Source organism: Pagrus major, chromosome 8, assembly GCF_040436345.1.
Source record: "Pagrus major chromosome 8, Pma_NU_1.0".
Classification (NCBI taxonomy): domain Eukaryota; kingdom Metazoa; phylum Chordata; class Actinopteri; order Spariformes; family Sparidae; genus Pagrus; species Pagrus major.
The window spans coordinates 32,507,447-32,531,148 of NC_133222.1; the positions used below are offsets into that span (position 1 = coordinate 32,507,447).

The window sequence follows — 23,702 nt, forward strand, 5'->3', positions numbered from 1 at the left end:
AGCAGGGCAAGAGGGGGATGAGCAGAGCCCGTGGCCTCCGACACCAGCAGCAGACGCTGGAGGAGGAGGAGGATGCCTGCCTCTTCATCATCATCACCAGCACTGTGTATCCGAGCTGCATAGAAATGAAATGGCCACATGCTCACCTTGCTGTTCAGTTGTATCTCTGGGTGAAATCCCAAATCAGTGTTGCTCTCCACAGCCGGTCCTCTTCAGCCTGCTCGCTGCTGCTGCTGCTGCTGCTGCTGCTGCTTGCAGACATCCAGCGGATCTCGCTCACGGCACTCAGTCACGTTGTCTGAGCTTGTTTCTCCGCTCACTCTGCCTGCGTGCGAAGCCAGACGAGCACAGGAATGTAAATGGACCTCTGATAACAAAAAAACGGCATTAGCGGTTTCAGCCTAGCTATTGCAAAGCCGACGGGTACCAGATGATGAGGAGGCTAAAAACCTGCTAACCCGCTCGCTGAATGAGAAGGAGAGGCGAGCCAGTGTCCAGTACGAGGGGCAGCCCGGGGACTGTGCTGTCCGGGACGGCCCTCAACCACCAGGCAGGAGGAGCAGGAGGAGCAGGAGGAGCAGGAGGAGCAGGAGGCGGCGTCGGATGGTGTCTTCCTGGGAGGGACGGTCCTCGTAGACCCCGGTGGTCGCTGCTGTCACGCTAACTAGCGTCGATCTACAACTTCCTGTCAGACCTTTTCACAATTAAACTACTGTGTGTGTTTTATACCTACAACATTATGTCGCTCAGGGGAATTAAAGACTTTATGGGCATGTTTTCTGTTTCTAATTTTTGTTTTGCCTTGATTTTTTATGATTTACATTCTATACATTTACAAAATTCACTAATACACAAATCAGAGGACACTATAGAGACTAATAAATTAAAGACATACTGCTTGTATGTGCATGCATATGTGTGTGTATACGTTTATTGATATGCATGCACATGTGCATAAACCATACCTACCTGTAACATGCATACACACATAGTAGATAGAAACATTCATGCATGCATATACATGCAGGTACATGCACAAATATTTAAGATCCTGCCATATTTTCCTGTTTTAGTAGTATATAGTGCTTTTTTTTATTATTTACCATCAATAAAGTCTATACAAAGTCCTGTACTTTTCATTTTTGTTGTATTTCATAGTGCTAATGTACTTCAAAAGTCTCATCGTGAATATGATGGCTGAAATGTTCATTCAGGAAAAGATGGATCTCTGTGAATCTTCCTGCCCCTTAACAAAACCTGCCTCCCCACCAGAATGATGGACTGGATCACATCTGAAACTCTCCTGTCTGCTGAAGTAGGCTAAGTAAATCATCTAATACATAAAGATAAGGATTAAAATCCAATTTATAACTTGAAAAATCACAAAAAACATTTATGGACCTTCTGATATCAAAGCAAAAGCATATGCATTAAATGTTCCATCACTGAGTCCAGCGACATGTAAATAAATTCACTTCTATGAAAAAGAGGAGGGAACAAGGAGCCAGGTGATACAACTCTGAAATGACACATAAGTAGAGAGATGGTGTGCTTTTTACATTTAGTGCATACACTGTATTGTTGACATGCGGCGCATTTGTTTTTCATGTCTTTGCTGATTTTACTTTGAAAGCAAACTCACAGGTAGTGAACTCTGCAGCTTTACAGCAACAATTGTGTGACTCCCTCAAAGAAGCTATTCAGAGGAGCCAAACCACTACAATGACAGAGTTCTGGGTCTGTTGTCGTTAAAGTCCACAACTCACCTCTGACAATTTGAATGACTATAAATAATTCACAGTTATGTTTTTTGCTAACCTATCCTTTTAGCAGATCTACTCATTATGGGCTGCACAGACTTGGCTGAAAGACTAAGCACTACTGCGTGACCAACAGCAATCATGAGCGTATGAACTCACTTGAACTCCCTTTATCCTCACTGAATCTTTGGGCCATGTTGTGCAAAGCATTTAGGAATTTGTAGTTTTTACACATATTGTAGGTTGCTTTATTATGAGTAAAGCTGACAAGGTTAAAAAAAACAACCTTTCAGTGACATTTCCTTTCGCAAACCATACTGAAGAAAGTGATGAGTGAAAAATGTCTATGCTTTTCTCTATTACCATACACAGATAAGTTAATATTCACAAATTAACACCACTTTTATGATTTTTGATGCATAAATGCAATCGGCAGAAGTAAAATGCTTACATTGAAATTATAGTTAACGGCTATAAACAAACTACACTGTGGTCGCTTGACTTCAACGTCACCACCACTAAGTGTCTTTTTACACTATACTATACACAATTTCATATTAATCTACAAGCTGCAAAGTTAGAGTAAGAATAGACTGCAGCTAAAGTCCACCTGTAAAGATGGACTAGTGAGTAGATGAGTCTCCACATTCATTGTGATGACCTTTAATGTCCCTGAAAACCTCTGTATCCTTACGGTAATCTCACTTGTCAGCTAAATGGTGTATTATTCAAACTGTCAGATTGTATGTCATGGAACAAAAAGTGAAAATATCTCAGACTTGTGTTAATCACAGACCTTATTTCAGGCATTTAACCAAAAACCCATTCAAAAAACCCAAATACTTCCAGACGAGGGGACTCGAAGTGCAAAGATGCTCACTTATATCAGGGTTTTAGGACTCATTCCTGCAGAACTCTATAGGGTAAGAGTTAGGGTTAGGCAAGAAGTGGTTATGGCTAGGGTAAGACTCCAAGAGATGGATGTAAGTCTAGGCTATGTACAGAGGAGGATTAAGGTAGTCATGGGCCTCTAGGCTATTTTTTATGTGGACCCCCAGCAACAGGTGATGCACTCACAGAGGGATTAGCGGAGGCTAGCATATTGTGGCTAACTCCCAGGACACTGGAGGTCAGAGCCGATGTGTCCGCTGGCTCTGTAGTGGATGTGCCTGCTGTCTCACCCTCCTCACTAGCTTGAGAAGATGACAAGCCGCGGTGGTCGCGGTCAACGTCCTCCACCTCCGCATCTTCTTGACCCCGACAACCAGCAGCCTTAAAATATCCCGTTAATTTGGGAATCTTCGCTAATAGTTCTCTGTCCCTTTTTTCTTTCTCCCGTTGCACTTTTCGCTTCTGTGCGCCGCTGGGTTTTTTGTCAGTTTTTTGTCAGTGTTTTTTTGAATCAACATGTATGTGTGTCCTTATACATGATACAAAGTGAGGACCAAAAAAGGTATTACTGGACATTCTTGGGAAGTTAGGACATTTGGGTCCACACTTCTATAAAAGGTTGTTTGAGTGTTAAGACTTGGTTATGGTTTGGTTTAGGGTTAGGATTAGGCATTTAGTAGTGACAGTGTATGTGTGTGTGTGTGTGTGCGTGTGTGTGCGTGCATGCGTGTGTGTGCGTGCATGCGTGTGTGTGTGTGTGTGTGTGTGTGTGTGTGTGAGGGAGCGAGAGACCGAGAGAGAGTGAATGCACAGTGACTGGTCTTATTTCAGGACATCACGCCAGCTGTGATTTTGCACCATCATGACTACCTAACCACCCTTGGGACACCCGATGATCCTGCTGGAAAAACACTCCCGCTCTGGTGTAAATCAACATACCCGGCTACTGACTGATGCATTTCAGCTTCAAGTAGTCATTCCAACATACTTAAAAACAACAATACAGCAATGCTGTTGCTTGGCCCAACATTTAACTGAAGCTTCAGTGACGCTCACACTGACTGAAATACTGTATTGATTTTTGGGATGATCAAAGTTTGACATATTTGTTGACATAACTACTAGTGAGACAGATTTTACATTTGTTTGGCTGCACAACATGAGTTTGTATAGATGAAGACAGCATACTGTGTGTAGGCTATTCAATAGACTATCATTACTACTCAGCAGGTTCGTTTTAAAGAAAAAACGTGGATATGATTTATTAATGTGAAATAATTGCAAACACCATAGGATGTTTGAGTGGCTCAGTATATTTCCTTTATAAAAAACAATATACATACAGGAAATGTAATCAGAAACATGGAGCCACATACCCTCCATGCGCTCCTCGTGTTTCTCTGTATTGGTCTTAAGGTCTTTGGCGACATCTGCTGGAGATTCGGCGCTACTACCGCCTGTCTCAGGTTTCTGTCAGGCAGTGTGTGGGCCACCTCACATGACGCTGTTTGGCTGACGAAGGACCCCAAACGGCGGCTCATCGTTGGCTTCCCTGAGTGACGGGGATATTGCTTTTGTAAATGAAACATTATCCATCTATAATCTGAATCATCTTATCGAACACGCCGGTAAATATTTTATCCTTCAAATCTACAGTTTTTCCGCAATCAAATGGACATTGTATGCATGTTTAGTGTGCAGGGTCTTGAGTGATAGAGCAAGAAAATGGGAAATAGCGGCAGGCAAAAGTGGCGCTTTCAATGAATGGGCGCCCACACAGTTGAACACAAGTTCATAAGCGCTGTACAGGCTAAATGTGTGCACAGTTTGCTAATTAAAGTTGGCGAGGCTAAAAGGGTTACGTTGTGCCACATTTGCTTTGCAACAGAGAAGATAGGTTAGCCAAACGAAAGTAAATAAATTGAGAATTGCTGAGCATAAAGTTCGTCTTGTATTTGCTAAGCTAGCGTTAGCAGTGTTAGCCGGCCATTGGCATGTAAACATTAACGCCACAAGTTCATTCTGCGTGACTAGCAAACATTTAGAGAACCCTGGACTAACTCCTAATGGCTTAATTGTGAAGTGTATGGTTGTTTTTGGAAGGTAGCTGATTACACCACAGTGCTCCTTCCTCAACAGTATTGCTCAGTTCAGTTTTGAATAGCCCTCATTATCCAGAACACATTCATGCAAGGACAGGAGGACTGGCCATGGTCAAAGTATTAACAGAAATATCACCTCCATACATAAACCCCTGCCTTTCATTGTTTCTCTACAGTTTTGAGCCGGGCTTAGTGCTCCTTTTGCGGCCCTTGAAGAACCTTGTGTTGAACCCACAGAAAGGGAGCCATGTTTCTGTACAACATCACCCTGCAGCGAGCCACTGGCATCACTCATGCCATCCATGGAAACTTCTCAGGTGAGACTGCTGCCTGGCTTTTTTCCTGTGTGGTTGGGTTATCTTTAGTCTGTCTTACCATTTTCCCACCTTTTTAGTCACACATATTTCCTCTATAAGCGCAGGAGGATGGCTTAAGACTTCCGTTTGTGGATCAGGTGGTCCCCTGTGAACTCAGGTGTCAGTCATAGAGTTTGTGGTGGTTGCAGAAGTGTTCTTTGGTAGAACACAGATATTTCACCAGATGTGTGTAAATGAGGTTTGTTTGTCTACAGAATTGTTTGCTGAATTCATGTAATCTGATACTAAGCTATGTTATATCTGTTCACCAATCTGCATTTTCATGTTATATAATGGATCTTAGTTAATTCCTGTGTAAGTTGGGGGTGATTTTAATTTTTTTATCATGTCATGTCATTTCTCTGAATGATCAAATATTGTTTCCTTGTGGGTTTGAAATGATAATATGCTACAAATATCATTAAAACTAAAATCATTTAGAAAAGTATACACTCACTTTTGTTGCCAGTATCTATTTCATAGATTAAACGGTGAATTTAATTATTATTATCTCTTAACAATGCTGGGTTTCCAAAGCAATTTTATTTCTGGGGATCAGATTTTGGCTAGAAATCCTGTAAAACTTGACAATTTCAATTATTAGATGTCACCCACAATACGCGTCTATATGAGCCAAAAACTATACAGCGTTTTGTTTTTAGTTCACAAGCTGGATGCTGAAAAAAGATGTTTGTTGTCTTGGTAGGAACCAAGATGCAGGAGATCGTCGTTTCCAGGGGAAAGATCTTGGAATTATTGCGGCCAGATGCCAACACAGGAAAGGTGCACACTCTGCTCACAGTGGAGGTGTTCGGCATCGTTAGGTCCCTGATGGCCTTCAGACTCACTGGAGGAACCAAAGGTATGTACTCAAGAGGGCATGCACTGGGACAAACATGTTCAGCCACAATTTTAAGACCTCACAGAAATTTAAAGTGTCCATTTAAAAGCTTTGTTCTCTTGCCCCATGTACTACCTTTATATTTATACATGTTCATGTGTGATTTTAGACTACATTGTTGTTGGAAGTGACAGCGGTCGTATCGTCATCCTGGAATATCATCCATCCAAAAACATGTTTGAGAAGATCCACCAGGAAACATTTGGGAAGAGCGGCTGCCGGCGCATTGTCCCCGGACAGTTCCTGGCTGTCGACCCAAAAGGCAGAGCTGTTATGATCGGTGAGAAGTGATTTCAAAGACTTAACATGTTTGTACGAATCAAACTTGGGGGTTCAGTGTACCTCTAGAGCACAGTAAAATGTGTCAGTATTTAGCATTTTAGTTTACAGTTTTACAGATCAGTACAGCACTTTAAATAAGCAGTGTCGTCACAGTTAATCATATTACATTTTAAGATATCTAGTACTTTAAAGTTGCATTGCAATGTAAAGGGCTTTTTCCTCCACAAAAACAGGAATTCATCAGAATGTGTATATTGTATTTACATTCATGTGTTCGTCAAAATAGATTGAAGACATTTTTTTTTAACTTTGCAACCCACTTTGATGTTCTAATATTAGCTTATAAAATGAATGTGAGTAAATTTGAATATTTTGAGGGATTTATCACAGGGCTGCTGTATCAGACTGCATTAGTTTTAGCTAGGTGTACCTGATGAACCTGTGCAACTGGATTCCTGAGAATGAGAATGAATATGTATACTGCATATTTCAGTTAGAATCTTAGTCTTCAAGGACAGCCATGTATATGAAAACAGCAGGTTGAGTGAAATTAAGCATTTTGGATGTCCTTTGTCCTTCCCCTGTCCAGGTGCCATAGAGAAGCAGAAGCTGGTTTACATCCTGAACAGAGATGCAGCTGCAAGGCTGACCATCTCCTCTCCACTGGAAGCCCATAAAGCAAACACACTGGTGTATCATGTGGTCGGAGTCGACGTCGGCTTTGAAAATCCCATGTTCGCGTGCCTCGAAATGGACTATGAGGTAAGGTCCTGAAAACTCAGACTAAACCTTGAAGATGATAAACAATGGCTTGTGTTGTAGATGTGATGAGATCTTCATGTCTCTTCTCTGACTATCACTGGAGAAAGATTAAACATCTCTGATCTCGGCACACATTGACTTTTCAAGAGCCATTTTCAACCAAGTATGGCTGAATGTCCTGCCACCTTTTTTACCCTCTTTAAAGTTGCCACCGCTCCCTTGGTCATTCTGAGCCTAATAATGGGCTGATTTTGAACACCTCTGATCCTGTATGTTGATATGTGCTCTTTTCAGGAAGCTGATAATGACCCGACAGGAGAAGCTGCTGCAAACACGCAACAGACGCTCACCTTTTACGAGCTCGACCTTGGCTTGAATCACGTGGTCCGCAAGTACAGCGAGGCTTTGGAAGAGCATGGAAATTTCCTTATCACAGGTAAGCATTTGGACATGTAGTAGTTGCACATAGCAGGGAAGCAATACTTGGTAATGCTCGGAGGCTAAAAGGGAAGCCAAGAAGATGTTGTTAAAAAAATAAACCAAGAGGGACAGTGGAAATGAACTTTAGCCAGAAATATCATTGGAATGGTAAATTTTTTAGAATTGGTGTTGGCTGTAAGATGGCACACATTGACTTGTTAGATTACAAAAAAAATCATCATAAAGTTGTTGTAGATGTGATGAGTTTGTCATGTCTCTTCTCTGACTACCACTGGAGAAAGATTTAACTTCTCTGATCTCAGCACCAGTTATCAACACAACATCATGCATTAAAGTAGTAAAAGGAAACAAATGGATTGGGAACCAGAGCCCACCCTGCTCTTGAAGTCCAGCTGCTTTCACTTTTATCTTAATTTGAAACACATTCCACTGAATGTTCCTCTCTTTCCAGTCCCTGGTGGTTCTGACGGGCCCAGTGGTGTTCTGATCTGCTCGGAAAACTACATCACTTATAAGAATTTTGGAGACCAGCCTGACATCCGCTGCCCCATCCCGCGACGCAGGGTGAGTCATAAATACAGAAATACACCAGCGAAAAGGAGCATGCATCAAAATGTGACCGTTTTCTTGACTTTAAGGATTTTAGCTTTAATTTAATGAGTAATATTTTTGTCATCCACGACTGTGATTTCAAATGGAAGAATGTGTTTGTTTTGTTCGTTTATTTGGAGGCTGTGATATAATTCAAGTCATCTCACCCACTCCAGTTATTTTATGTTTCATCTGTGTCAGGTCAGTTTTTAGTCACTGTGTGCACATTTATTTTTACTTTGCTTCCTTCTCTTTGTCTGGCCCGTCCTACAGAACGACCTGGATGACCCAGAGCGTGGTATGATATTTGTCTGCTCAGCCACCCACAAGACCAAGTCCATGTTCTTCTTCCTGGCCCAGACTGAGCAGGGTGACATCTTTAAGGTTACCCTGGAAACAGATGAGGAAATGGTGAGCAAAGATGAAGGAAGGATCAAATAAATTCTACGAAAGAAAATATATTCTAGTCAAATCCATTGTCATGAGGTGCTGCATACCATTCACCTCTAATGTGAAACAGAGGAAAGCAATAAATGGTTATTGAGTAATTTTCTGTGGATTGATTTATTTGCTAATGTTCACGCACAAAATTGCATGTTCAGAAGGAGTCTCGCTTCTTTTTCAGGTCACAGAAATCCGGCTGAAATACTTTGACACCATCCCTGTGGCAACAGCCATGTGTGTCCTGAAGACTGGCTTCTTGTTTGTATCTTCAGAGTTTGGAAACCAGTGAGTCATTTGTTTTTTATTAACTAAACACAATACAACTTTCAATCGCCTTTTACTTTTTCCTCCCTTCAGATTGTTGTAAAAAATATCCTCAAAGCTCAGCTCCTGGACATAATTCTTATCTGTTTACCTTTTGTTTTATTTCACTTGCACTTTATTCCACTCTCAAACCTCTTTTACTCATGTTGTTCTATCTTCGGTTTCCTTTAGTTACCTTTACCAGATCGCCCACTTGGGTGACGATGACGAGGAGCCTGAGTTCTCCTCTGCAATGCCGCTGGAAGAGGGAGACACATTCTTCTTCCAACCCCGGCCCCTCAAGAACCTGGTGTTGGTGGATGAACAGGAAAACCTTTCACCCATCATGTCCTGTCAGGTTAGTGTGTGTCTAGCCTCCCAAATACCTTGGAGCTGTATTGCTGTCATAAAAAAGTCTTTTGAACAAAGTCATGAATCTCTTCCTGTTTTTGACAGATTGCTGATTTGGCCAATGAAGATACACCACAGTTGTATGTCGCTTGTGGACGAGGACCCCGGTCTACTTTGAGGGTCCTCAGACACGGACTGGAGGTACACACACACACACACACACACACACACACACACACACACACAAAAACATGAGCACATGCACAAAACAACATGAGCGCACACACTGCTGGCTGAAAAATGATGAGTTTGTTCATGTCTCTTCTCTGAATAAAAGCTGAAGAGTTTGTAAATGGATCTGATTTCAGCACAAATCTGGTCTGCATCTGGTGTTTATATAAGGCGCCTGTTTTCATCACACAAACAATTGTAACCCCCAGTTACACATGTTCTGTGCTCAGTACATGCATTCCTACTATAAATGTTGTGAGTGTTTCTCAACAGAGAAGCTTCAGTCTTTGTACTCCAGACAACACTGGCAATGTTCTGTGTACACACACATGCGTGATAGTCTGCAATCAACTCAGCAAGTTGATTGACATGGGACATCTCTGTTGTTGTAGGACTCCTGCTGACTTTTAAAACAGTTTTAGAAACAATCATGACTTCTGTAGCTGTGGCTCTGCTTTGATTATTCTTGACAGTGGCCCAGTTAATTCATTTACCAATACCGAGTTTGTCATGATGTCATGATGATTGAGATAAGCACACAGTGCGTAGATGGTCAGAAACAGTGACTAGCTGATTTTTCTTTTATAATGAATCCTTTTATAATTATTTCAATATGGATTTGTTGTTCACAATGTAGCATTATGAGGAATAAAATATGGTGGGACCCCTGGATCGAGTTTAATTGCGTCCTTTAGGATTTAAATGCATCAGAGATGCAGGACGTGTACCTATCAACATCACTGCAATATGATATGTGACATTTGATAAACATTAAATCCTAATCGCCTCCTTTTTGTCTTTCGTTTTCTCTCAACTTCCTTCCCTATCCGGCTCTTATCAGGTGTCAGAGATGGCTGTGTCTGAGCTGCCCGGTAACCCCAACGCTGTGTGGACAGTACGCAGACATGTTGAAGGTAATAAGCTTCAAACACCCTTTATCCAAGCATCTACAATCCAATTGTACAATATCAGCCTGTAGTCACGTCAATAGTACGCTTTCACGATTGACTTAAGGCTGCCAGAATGAATACATTTCACCGTTTAGATTTCTCTAAGTGCTGTGTGTACAAACCTTTCAGCAGCATTGTGAAACATTTTGTTTAGTCTTTGTATCTACCAGTGTACACAAATCAACAAGGGATTTATAACGACTTGCAGTCGACCCTTATGTTTACATTTGGATTAAAGATTGTGCTCTTTAATAAATTAGTCTGTCACTCCTTTGAAAATGTTTGGTCTGTTTCCTATTTGAGGAGCATTTTACATACAGATCTCTTTTGTTTTAGTCCAGCATTTGTGTTTGGTCCAGGGAAGTGAAGAGCCTTAATGCATAGGCAGATGTTTAGTGTTTGCATGCATCTTAGTGTTAATGTGTTTCTTCAGTTTAAAATATTGTTTTCAACAGTGCCTTTCCCTGAAGTCAAATGCTTTTTACACTTTATCACATTTTCCACCACAGCTGACAGAGATCAGTCTTAAGATCCATGTTTTGAGAGTGTGAGTGTACATGTGTCAGGGACAGGGGAACAAAGGCCAGTTTCAGAATGACGTTTTTGGGATAGAGAGTTTGTCAGTGTTTTGAAACGAGTCCTTCAGTTCTCTGAGTAAGCGATAATTGGTTGAAAAAATGTCAAATGCACTATATTTGTCCACTGGAAAGTTTACATTCCAAAAGTCATTTTTTTGTAAATGTAGGGGTTGTCTTGTCAATGTCGGTGGCATAAGATGAAGATGGAAGTTGTTTTAAGTGTAAACCTTTGCATTTTTTCTTGATAACGTGAGGTCCGGATACTGTTTGCTGTCTGCAAACTGTCTGGTGTTTATCCTTTTGGATGGTGTTAAGTAAGATTTGACCACATGTTGGTTGTGTTACCAGAAGACTGCTCTTTGTCATGTCTTGAGTTTACAAACAGATCAACTTATCTTTGTCTTTTCAAACTGTGAGATGACACCCAGTGCCAAGCCGAGTCTCCTGTGGGGGAAAAAAATTCTTTAACTTTAATACGGACACACTGTCTTCAGAGTGAAGGAAATGAGTGTGTTGTTTCAGCATTGGACTCCAACCATAACCTACTGAATATCTTGATTTATTTATTACATGAGAGAATATGTTTAAACATGTGTGAAGGTAAAGCCGATTGGTAAGACACATTAGTGCTGAAAACTAGTAATGCACAATAAATATCTACCCGATTTGGGGAAATGTATATTATCAGCTATATGTCGGTATCGGTGAAATTGTAGCTGATAAATGGAGCCAATAATATGAAGCCAAATTGCTTTCATTGACTAAACAAGCGCAGCACTCCATCAGAGCAGCAGGCAGCATGCCATCTAAAGTTGTTTGGCCATCCGTCAAATAAACCCAGAGAAGAAGTGCAGCATGCTGTTGTCGCTTATGACGTTAAACTGCTTCACCTGGGTAGAGCCACACAGTGCAGACTAGAGAGCCAACATGTTGCATGTAGACGTTTTTTGCAGTTTGTAGAGGAAGAACACATGCTTATAATTGTGATACCTGTTCTGCAAAGGTTCAGAGAGGAGGAAAAACTACGAGTTAAAAAAAATTTAAATTACTGTTATCTTGTTGGGATCAGCCATGAGAATCAATATCAATATCGAAAAACCTAGAACATGGCCCAGCTGTGTGGCTGTTTCCTTTCCATGTGTCAAGATCATGTACTTTCATTAATTCATCATGTTTCGCAGCACGACTCAATCAGCATTGTTTTCCTAATCATTAATCCTGCGTCTTTTTTGTCTGCATTCTTTCTTTCATTAGATGAGTTTGATGCCTACATCATTGTGTCTTTCGTGAACGCTACTCTGGTACTTTCCATTGGGGAGACTGTAGAGGAAGTGACAGATTCTGGATTTCTGGGAACGACACCCACTCTCTCCTGCTCACTGCTCGGGGAAGACGCTCTGGTTCAGGTGAGTGGAATGTACCTTTTAAGACCATCCTCATTCATACCTGTGTTCATACTAGACAACTATGTCAAGATTGCATAAAGTAATAGATTTGCATACAAGCAGTCTTGACCATTTTATTTCATCATCACAAATTACTTCCAAATCTCTGCCCATGACCGAATTATCTGTAAGAAAAGTTTAAAAGTTTGAATGTGATGCTGCTTACCCTGCTCTATCTGTGACATTTAACTGAAGAACTGTATGTAGGATATCTTAGAATAAGAAAACAGTAAATACAATCAACAATTAAACCTGCCCACTATTTACTTTCTTTCTCCACACAGGTGTACCCAGACGGTATCCGCCACATCCGAGCAGACAAGCGTGTGAATGAATGGAAGACTCCTGGCAAAAAAACTATTGTCCGCTGCGCTGTGAATCAGAGACAGGTTGTTATCGCACTCACAGGAGGGGAGCTGGTCTACTTTGAGATGGACCCGGTAAGAAAAAAGATGTTTTGGTCTGCACTTGCACATTGTTTACTCATTCAAATTAAATTTTTCCACAGGAAATGGGTATATTCTTACAATATTTTAATTTTGCATTTGAGGTTTTGTGTTAGTGATGTTACGCATCGGCATTTCATGCCTTATGCTACTTTGATCTAGTATATTAGAAGTCACAGATGTGTGAACTGTATAGAATCAAATCATAACAGAAGTAATCTCAGGTTAGGAGGGGACTAAAAGATTTTAGGGAATGTCTACTACATCAGACCTCACCATTGGCTTTTTTAATATCATCTAGTCTGTTGTCATTGTCTTGTCACTGACAGTATTTAGTGGCAGACATGAAAACCTTAATGTTAGCTAAATTGCAAACTTAAATATGATGGCACAGCTCTCCAAAAATCAAACACTATTAGCTTCACGTAATTAATATTAACTGCAAAAGTGGATTTCAGTGTGACTAAAACTAATATTGAAGACTAAAAACTGAGTCCCTCTCATGTGCCTTAACCACAGGAAAGGACTGAGATGACTGAAAACCTGTGTAGTAATCTTGTTTCTCTTTTTCCTCCTTTCTCTTTTCGTCTCTAGTCTGGACAGCTGAATGAGTACACGGAGCGGAAGGAAATGTCTGCAGACGTGGTTTGTATGAGCCTGGCTAATGTTCCACCTGGTGAGCAACGCTCGCGATTCCTGGCCGTGGGACTGGTTGACAACACTGTCCGAATCATCTCCCTGGACCCTTCGGTATGAAGTTTGTAGTTTGTAAATGAGATAGACCCTTCAGCAGAGAAAACAACACACAGCACTCTGACACATTCAAATGAAATGTTCTGTATGATTGTCTAACCCAATCTAAAGTGTTAGGAGGAAAAAGTTCAGTTACTGTCAGTTGAGTGAAGTACTGTTATTCTCATACTATTACCTCCAACGCTGCCAGTCTTGCTGGTTAGATGGTGAGGAGGAGCAAATGATTTTAAAGTCCCATTTGCTTGTGTCAGGGCTGTTGCAGATGGAAATTCACACAGGGTGGCTGTGGGTCCTTAAAATGTCTTAATTTAACTTATTTATATCTGTAGACCCCGTCAATCACTGGGGTGTCAATTGTCCTTTTGGCCTTGGTAATCCTACCAGACCCCTATTGTAAATTAGTTTTAAGTGTTGAAAGCATTTTTTTTTTTGGGAAAACCTCTCCCTTCTGGATTGCATCATTAATCATAGTTTTATTGCTGCTAAGTGGAGAAGAACCAGTTTGTTTGAATATACCTAAGATGACCTGGCCGTTGAATGCAAACCTGCTGAGGCGGGTCCGCGACACCCCTCTAGCAAAACTTATTTGTTCAACTTCGTAACAAGTCAGAAACAAATAACATTTCTGTACCTCTTCGTCTGTGTAACGTTACTTTCAAGGCTAACTAACACTTAGTGTTGTTGTCTCTCCAAAGTATTTTCATCAGCAGCAAAAATATAGGTGTATTTATTTGGCTGTTGTGGCCAGAAAATTGTGTAGTAAGTCTTTGATTCACATTTGTTCACATGTGCCAGGTATTGTGCGCGTACTTGTCTGAGGTAAAGTAGTACTTTCTGATTCAGAGGTTTTGGTATTGACCAATCTGTAAGCATTTGGGGCCGTTAGATATTCTAAAGATGAGGAGAAAAAATGTATTTGTCCATTCAATTGTAAAATTGCCAAATTAATTGAATAAGATCTTTTAATTTTCCAAAAACAATTTTTTGTCAAACCATCGCTGGCAGACTCATCCACCCTGGATCCAGTTCTTGATGATATGACAGAAGGAGCAAAGTTCCTGTTTGGTTATCAGAGTGGTCCTGGGGACAGGGCTTTGGTCCATGACATTCTTAGAAAACAATTAATTATGTTGCCTGATGTTACAACTGCCTGGATTGCAGTTTCTGTCAAAAAGAAATTTAGTGTAGGAGGATCTTAAGCTGGATTCTTCTGTAGTTGCAGCAGAAAGATTGAAAGATTTTGGTTTTGTTTGGTCTTATCCAGCCTGGACATAGTCAGAATGTTGTCTTTATTAAATATACATCATCAGGGGCAACATGTTATTGTCAATCAGTATTGTTAATGTTGAACAAAGATATCTGATAATCATTGAGAACCTGATGTTTGATGAGGTATGTGAAAACTTTTGGTGGGATGAATACTGAAAGGTAGCCATGGCTCAAGAGATTGATGGTGGGATATAGTAATTACTGAATCCTTTCATGCACAAATTGTTAGTAACAGAAAGTGTTTTGCGTCATGTTTTCATTACTACTAATCAAATGACAACAAAGGCCCTTACGAACCTGCAATATATGCCTTTAGTGGACAGCATGCATAGAGTGAGTGATGGGAAAGGATGAGGAATTGATTACCTGTGGCCTCTGGCAGCTCTAATGACCTGTTCAGCCTCATTCTCAGACGATTGACATTTCATCTGAGCTGATCAATAATTACGTCAGGCGGGTCCAATGACCTCTTCCATCTCATACACTGCCTACTGTCCTCAAGTAGCTCGGCTGAAAATTAAATATTTCCAATGCAATTTCTTTTGACTTACTTAATTTGAAACGCTAAGCAAGACAATGTATGATTTAGATTGTGTATGGAAACAACAAATGTTGATATTCTTACAGTGGGATAATTAGACGGACTGCTTGGTGTTTTAACAAGGTGATGCCAGCAGCAAGCTAATACAGCGATTCAGCAATATGCTAATGTTTATTTGTACTTTTTTTATATAAATATATGGAGCCTCTATTTTAACCTCACTTTTTTAGCCATCTTTTCAGCTGCCCCACAGTCATCCTCACTCAGAAATATTGATCTTCAACATGATGTGTTAACTAGGGATGGGCAATGATTTTCGATTATTCGAATAGTCGTTAAATCATAATCGATTAGTAAATCATGTCTGAAAAAAATATTCCTTTGTTTTACTGGCGCCTTCCGCACGGGGGCAGTATAGCATTTGATACGCTGTGTGATGGGCTGACGTTAGATGCCACCGTAGAAGAAGAAACAAGCAGGACCCATGGAGAGAGTGCTGCAGCCATCAAAAAGTTCCGTGTGGAACTATTTAAAAAAAAAACTAATGAAACAGAGGTAGTCGAAAAATAATCGATTAGGTCCCTGTGATTATGTTCAAGCAGCGCTTGAACATAGCTACTTACATCAGTAGCTCCGGAATAAACAATGTGTCTGAAGCAGAATTTTATCGATTAAGACTTTATTAAGACGTGTTTTAACCTTATGGATGCAGTCTGATGAGGTATATGATGCAGGGAACCAGCTGACAACCTGACCGCTGCCTTCATGTCCAGTCACAGGGTTATAAAGAAGAACAATGTATGGATTTTATTCTGAACTGGGGATGAATCCACAATGTCCATAGAATGCTGCCTCTGTTCTTACATTGGTGATAGATGATCCTTTAGTAATGAACTGATCTCTAACTGGGTTTTAGATATTTTTAAAGACATAAACTTCTGTAAATTAATGTATTCTGGTTAGGGGTGTTGCGATTTTGATTCTAAATCGAAAATCCATCGAAATGGGCTTTCGAAGAGCAAGTGGGCATATCAATCAGTAATCCGTCGGTGTCACCCTTGATTCAATAAGGTGGAATCAGTGCTGACATTCACTAATTATAGACTGTTCCCAAAAGTCACTAATTGGTTGATTTCCAATGTCCATACTACTAAAGGCTTTAATGGAAGACAACATCTTCATTTAAATGTTTGTGTACACTTTGGTGGGACTGTTTTGTATGTTGAAATGGTCATAACCCTCTGAATCTTTATCATGTTCAGGACTGCCTACAGCCGTTGAGTATGCAGGCCCTTCCAGCCCAGCCAGAGAGTCTGTGTATTGTGGAGATGGGAGGGGTCGAGAAACAGGATGAACTTGGAGAAAAGGGAACCATCGGCTTCCTCTACCTCAACATAGGACTTCAGGTATTCTTTCTCATTTGTCAGACTGTTTCCAGAAATGTTGTTTCTTTAAACCCCTGTGAAAGCACACATGAGTCATAAGTCATATCTTTAGTATATGTTAGCAGTGGCTCAGATTAATCTTTTGCTTAGTGGTTAACCCAAGAGGACAATTCTCATCATGATTTGCAATCGTCATAAATTGAAGACATAAAGCACATCAGTCATCCAGGAAGAATATTGTGGCTGGATATTAAGTTTTCAATAAGTCAGTATTCTAAGTCGTGTAACATAAAACATCTGCAACAACCTGTGATTTCTAATCAGAAGTCCAACCAACCATTTATCTGCAACTCACAGTAGAGGTCCAAAATTTTATGCCAAATCATGCATTAATAGAAATCGACGTAAAAACATCATCGCCTATTTACATGACAATCATAGTAATGTGTCTGTCTGTGTGTTTGATCCCCTCTCTCAGAATGGTGTGTTGCTGAGGACTGTGCTCGACCCAGTGACTGGTGACCTGTCAGATACCAGAACACGCTACCTGGGGTCACGACCTGTCAAACTCTTCAGAGTCAGGATGCAGGGACAGGAAGCTGTATGTGACTCAAACATTTGCATATAATCAATACACACAAAAAATAGGCTAACAGTGCTAATATAACTCCAGTGCTATAACTTAATTACAAAATGATACAACCTTTTTACTCTTAAACACGATGAAAGTAAAAGTCTTTTGGCTAACCTAAACATAAAACTTTAAGCTCTAACAGGACTTGTCATTTTTGTCACTTTAAGTGAGAGAGGATCTTTGATGTCTGTCTTTTTTCAGGTGTTGGCAATGTCCAGCCGCTCCTGGCTCAGCTACTCATACCAGTCTCGCTTCCATCTGACCCCTCTGTCATATGAGACTCTGGAGTACGCCTCTGGCTTTGCCTCCGAGCAATGTCCTGAGGGCATCGTGGCCATTTCCACCAACACACTGAGGTATGGATACACATCGCAACAGATAGATATGTTAGTGTACGACTTTAGCAGCCTCATGTGTCATGTTAATTTAGAGAGTTTAAGGTCACAAAAAGTTTGGCATGTAGAATGAAAAGGCTTCGCTGTTCACCCATGAATCAGTTAGTTGTACAATGGGATAATATGTGTGGCAATGCTTTTTCCACTTCCTGTTCTATGTATTGGCGTGAATTCTGTTGGAAGAACCTTGTTCGTTTTTTTGTAACACCTAAAATGAAAACATATTCAGTTACAGCGGTTCACAACTGCTGGAGGAAATGTGGAAATAAGGAGGCAAACCACTATCACATTTTCTGGAGTTGCCCGGGACTATGTCCTTTTTGGAGAGATATTGTGAAAACCATACAACAGATATTGGGACAACAGATTCCTCTACCATTTACAACTCTTTTTTTTAAGTGATTTACCTGATGGAATGACAGAAAATGATAAATATCTCTTAAGGATAATGTCTGCAGCAGCAAAAAAAGCTATCACCCGTAAATGGCTGCAGTCAGACCCACCCTCAACCTCTAACTGGTTAGAGATTATTAAAGAAATTCACCAGATGGAGAGACTAACCTTCCTGCTCAGACTAAAAAGAGACATGTACTACGCAAGATGGGAAAAATGGTTGGCGTTCTTGACGAATGAGGAGGGTCGTTCATGATCCCTCCTCCCTTTTTCTTTTTTTTTCTTCTCTACTTTTATTTCATTATCCTGCCAATCTATCTGTTTGATATGATGTTTAACCGCCAGATACTTTTCAAGGGACACATACTGTTTGATCTGTGCAGATCAAAATTATATTTTCTGCTTGCCCTCAAATGATCCAGTTGCCTGGCTATGTCATTCCTCACTTGAATGTACTGTGATGTTGTCATGTTTGACTATTCCTGACATAAAAACTAATAAAATATAAGTATAAAAAAAAAAAAAAAAAAAGAATCAGTTAGTTGCATGTTTGACGTCTCTGAAGAAGATTTGTGTGATTGTTAATTGTTCTCCTCAGTCACTGATAAACATCCGTCTGAAACAAACAGATTTTCAGCAATTTCTCGTGTTGCATCTCTTCAAAAATATCAATATGTTGTTTAGTTTCTATCGTTTTGCAATTTTAATAATAATAAAAAAAGTCTATAAATAGAAACTTCAGGTATTTAGTGAATTCACCACATGGCCTGATAATCCATGACACATCAATCACGTGTTGTAATTGTGGTCCAACATTCACCAGAAATCCTGGGCTAATCTGTGAATTATGAGCTTGTGGCAGGACTGAAAGAGCGGCTGAGGCGAGAGGCATAAATCCATCATTAGAGCCTTGCTGTACCACTCGAGGAAAAAAATGATTTTAACTGTGTCTCCTCGTCCTCTTCTTTTCTGTCTGTCAGAATCTTGGCTTTGGAGAAATTGGGAGCGGTCTTCAATCAGGTGGCCTTTCCTCTGCAGTACACTCCAAGGAAATTTGTAATCCACCCGGAGACGAACAACCTTATTTTGATCGAGACAGACCACAATGCCTACACTGAGGCAACCAAAGCTCAGAGAAAGCAACAGATGGCTGAGGTATGAAGTGCAACATCAATGAAATGATGGAGTAATGATCCTCCTGCTGAAGTGGTCCTGGAATGTCATACATTTAGTCAGGGAGCTTTTAGTTCTCATATTATTTTTCCAGGTTAGAGTTTAAAAAGACAGACTTGATCATTTGTAACAGACACTTTGCTGAACATCTGCTGCATCTCCCTTTGAGTTTTCTGCGAAGCAGGCTTGCTAAGAATATACTGACCTTGTGCCCCAAAAGACAACTTCAACAGAACCAGACTACACCAAGAAATAATGAAAAATAATTTGGCATCTCCGTCATGCTTTACAGCAGAACATTTGGAGTGTAAAATAAAATAATTTTTTTATTGTTATTATTGGACTTTTTCATGGCTTCATTTGATGAAACAGTGAAGATTTGCAGGAAGGTGGAGGAGGGGTGACATGCAGCAAAGTGCCACAGGGAACTCTGGGCTGCTGCGGTGAGGACACGGCCTCTGTACATGGGGCATATGCTCTACCCACTGAGCTACTGGGGCACCCCAACATCTCAGTAGTTTAAGCCTAGGCCTTATTATAGCTTTTGTTTCTGTCATGGAGATTGATTGCGTACAGACCTGCGGCAGTTATGTTTGGCCAAGGGTCAGCTCCCCCGCTAAAGACATCTTAATCTCAGTGAGGTTAAATAAAGGTTTACTGAAACTGGCTATATATTACTGTAGCTACAGGGGATTCCTAGATTTGGCCCAAAAGATTTTAGATTAAATCAAGAGAGGAAAAGCTCATCACATTCTTTTCAGATACTAGTTTCATCTTCAAACAGCTTGTTTTATGTTGAACTGACAGTCAAAAGTCCAAAAATCATATTCTCATATATGAGAAGCTGGAACTAAAAAATGTTTGTCATTTTTGCTTCAGAAATGAATGGACTGATTAGCCAATTATCAAAATAGTTGTTTATTTTTCTGACAACTAATTGTTTCAACTCCAGTGTGCATATCAGTGGGGCAAGAGTCTAATCAGAATACACCATAACCGTGAAATCACTCTGTACTCTGTATTTGTATCAGTGTGCTTTGGTTCAATAAGTCACAGTGAACTTGTCAGTCACCTGGTAATGCGGAAAAGATGGCTGATGGCCAGAATACTATGCTGTCCCTTCCTGACCTTTTTTGTTCATTGTTGCCTCTGCAGGAGATGGTAGAGGCTGCTGGTGAGGATGAAAGAGAGCTGGCTGCTGAGATGGCTGCCGCTTTCCTAAATGAGAATCTCCCAGAAGCCATTTTTGGTGCACCTAAAGCCGGGGCAGGACAGTGGGCCTCACTGGTGCGACTCGTCAACCCCATACAGGGTTCAACACTGGACCAGGTGCAGCTGGAACAGAACGAAGCCGCATTCAGGTGAGCAGGTTCAATTCCTTGGCTTTGCACAAGTAGAAAAGTAGATAATTGCATTCAGATGAGGAATGAGTGAACAGACACACTGAAAAAGAAAGGCGTCCATCACAGCCATAGAGTACTTGTTAGGCTAACAGCTAATTGTTTGGAACAAGCATAAACAAAAGTGTTAAGCATACCTACATTTATCATACTGTACATCTTAAAATTTGGAAAAATCTTAGAAGACTTCCATTCAAACGCCAGCCGGGGAATCTAAATTGGCAGAGAGAGGATGACAGGATGAGTGACTGTGGCTGGTTTCTTCTTAACCTTCAATGCTTTGATGTTCAGAAAATATTTTACTACTATTATACTATTTACTATACTATTCAGTCTCCTGAGCTGCTCTAGAAACAAAATTTTGTTATGTAAAAAATAAAAATACATTCCAGTCTTGTTCAAAATGTATTCTGTATTTAGCTAAAAGAAACAATAAATGTTTGGAAAAGAGTAGAAGAATCACTGAAATCCCAACAGTACCCATCCTTAGTTCAGATCATGTCCGAATCGGAACATTTGAGATTATAAAGGAAGGAAAAGGAGTTGTCGGAATGGTGTAATAAAACTGACACTGATGGGGTTTTCCCACCGGGGACTTTTGGCCGCACCAAGTCAAACCGAGCCACGCCGATTTGCATTTCCATTACCAGTTTTACCACACAAGGTTAAGCCAAGCCACGCCCGGGGTGGACTTTCTCTGGAGTAGGTCCAAAGTGCGCCCGCCCTGCCTCCAAGTGGGCCGTGGTGATGTCTCATGACCAATGACCATGACTACCCCCTCCTCTCCCTCAAATGAGCCTGTGTTGAGACTCAACTCATGTCCGTGCAGGAAACCTGAAGGAAAGGCGTTTTTAGTTTAGTTTATCTCCAGTGTCCCTGTTCATACTTTCAGATATCTGCTGTATTTTAGTTTCATTGGGCTCACTTTCATCTGTTTCAGGAGTTGTGTTAAGTTACTGCTGGAGAAAACCCAGCATTTCCTGATTTCCTTTTGCTGCTTCATACTAAAAGCTTTTGAATAACTAAATGGAGGAGTTTTATTGTGAAGAATTTACAGGAAATTAAATGTTTGCCACTGAATTAATGGAGCTTTATTCACAGCTTTTTTAGATGGTTCTGTGGGGAGGAGGAGTGTTCACAGCTGCTCCTCTGACCACTACACAGGCCATGCATGTCATCAGTTAAAGATGCACCTTAAAGCAGGTAGCCCTGTTATAATGGAAATGTAAATGTCTGCTGAGCTCACCTGATGTGCCGAGTCAAACCGAGAAGAGCCAGGCCAGAAGATGTAATGGAAAAACGCCATGAGTTCAGCTTTTTGTTTAATGATTGGGGATGTTTGTTCACAGATGGTTGAAGTGTTAGGAAATGATTTCTAAACAGGAAGGGAATTAAATAGAGTGGAAGTATGAGAATTACAAAGAGTCAAGGTTACATGAAACAACTGTTCAAAGTGTGAAACACAGGCACTGCTGAAAAAAAGGTTTCACATGACATGGTGTCTAGGTATGGAAGCACTTTGCTTAACTTAGCCATTTAAAAACATACTTAAACTGTAAAACAACTATTCCACTTCTCTAAAGGAAGAAATACAGAGACAACATCATAAATTAGTTTTTTTGTTATTTTGATTTTACACAAATAACTGTTTTCAAACATTCAAAATGAATTTCAGAGTGCAACTTGAGTGTTGTTCTGAGTACTTATGATAAAGGTGTTATAATCCCAGTGTAAGATACGTGATATAACACAGTGTAGCCTATACCTCAATGACAAGCAGAAACAAGTTGCAGTTCTCACCTGTGTGTGAGCCACGAAACTGCAGTGCTGCATGCAAATTAAAACTTGAATCTCTCCACGGTGCTGTCAGACTTAGTAATGACATTGGACACTCGTCTGAGCTCCATATGTCCATTGTGAAAACTAACAATATCAACATTTTCCAAACAATTCGAAATGAACTTGCTCACTTGTGCCGTTTTTCCATTACATCTGCTGGCCCGGCTCTACTCGGTTTGACTCGACGCGACAGGGGTTTTGCATTTCCATCACAATGCCTACTTGCTTGAAGGTGTGTATTAAATCAATGACGCTCTTGTCCCAATCCCTGCAGTACTATCGAAGAATCACCGCTAACAAAGTGGCTCCGCTAAGTCAGTTACCAACAAGTTTAATTTCCTATAACTTAAAAAGCCCCCTGTTATTTAGTTATTTAAAAGCGTTTATTATGAAACAGCATAACAGGAAACGTGTTTTCACCAGCAGTAACTAAACATGACTCCTGAAACAGTAAAACACAGCAGATGTTTGAAAGTACAAACAGGACGAGAGGAACTAAAGAGATTCAGTTAGATGCTACAAAAGTACTGAGAGCTGAACACACTGACTTTTTAAAAATGTCTTTCTTGCGGTGCGGCTCAACTTGGCGCAGTAAAACTGGTGATGGAAAAGCAAATCGGTGCGGCTCGGTTTGATTCGGCGCGGCCAAACATTCTGGTAGAAAAACAGATTATAGTCTCATTCAAGCTTGCTCCAGGTAGTCACGTGACACACACTGCTCTTTTTACGGCATGTTGCGCATAGTTTAAGCATTTATGGGAGCGTTTAGGCTAATAAATCGGATGGGATTATTCATTTTCCTCTCTCAGATATCCGATCCAGTGATTTTGTCCAATATCGGACCAATACCAATACTCAATATGGATCGTGTTTTTGGATTGGATATTGGATAAGAGTTCTCTGTGTGTGGGTGTGATGGGGGGTAAATGAGGTTATCCTGTCCAGACTCTGACCCCAGACATTTTTTCTGTTTGTTACGCCTTTTCAAATTGACAGTCAGCCTCTAAAACTCCCAGCTTCTCCTAAATTATATTAAGTAGTGACTGAATATAACTGGCAGCTGCCATAAAGATGTTTTATGGGCTG

At 40.5% G+C, this 23,702-nt stretch overlaps 1 protein-coding gene across 2 annotated transcripts in view; it reads left to right on the forward strand.

The window, feature by feature from the left end:
- Positions 1 to 4,189: 4,189 nt before the first annotated feature.
- Positions 4,190 to 23,702, forward strand: part of sf3b3 (splicing factor 3b, subunit 3) — a 29,762-nt gene continuing 10,249 nt past the window's right edge. Inside the window, exons 1-20 of one of the 2 annotated variants that reach the window (XM_073472603.1) lie at positions 4,190 to 4,279; positions 4,930 to 5,070; positions 5,816 to 5,971; positions 6,120 to 6,290; positions 6,882 to 7,054; positions 7,349 to 7,490; positions 7,947 to 8,059; positions 8,360 to 8,497; positions 8,712 to 8,815; positions 9,026 to 9,191; positions 9,290 to 9,385; positions 10,257 to 10,329; positions 12,198 to 12,349; positions 12,673 to 12,828; positions 13,429 to 13,584; positions 16,660 to 16,803; positions 17,261 to 17,383; positions 17,618 to 17,772; positions 19,185 to 19,359; positions 20,533 to 20,738. In XM_073472603.1, the coding sequence (XP_073328704.1) occupies positions 5,001 to 5,070; positions 5,816 to 5,971; positions 6,120 to 6,290; positions 6,882 to 7,054; positions 7,349 to 7,490; positions 7,947 to 8,059; positions 8,360 to 8,497; positions 8,712 to 8,815; positions 9,026 to 9,191; positions 9,290 to 9,385; positions 10,257 to 10,329; positions 12,198 to 12,349; positions 12,673 to 12,828; positions 13,429 to 13,584; positions 16,660 to 16,803; positions 17,261 to 17,383; positions 17,618 to 17,772; positions 19,185 to 19,359; positions 20,533 to 20,738 (2,669 nt within the window). In that variant the 5' untranslated portion in view covers positions 4,190 to 4,279; positions 4,930 to 5,000. Of the gene's footprint in view, positions 4,280 to 4,663; positions 4,755 to 4,929; positions 5,071 to 5,815; positions 5,972 to 6,119; positions 6,291 to 6,881; positions 7,055 to 7,348; positions 7,491 to 7,946; positions 8,060 to 8,359; positions 8,498 to 8,711; positions 8,816 to 9,025; positions 9,192 to 9,289; positions 9,386 to 10,256; positions 10,330 to 12,197; positions 12,350 to 12,672; positions 12,829 to 13,428; positions 13,585 to 16,659; positions 16,804 to 17,260; positions 17,384 to 17,617; positions 17,773 to 19,184; positions 19,360 to 20,532; positions 20,739 to 23,702 lie in introns of those variants that run through there. The other variant, XM_073472604.1, reaches the window with a different exon arrangement.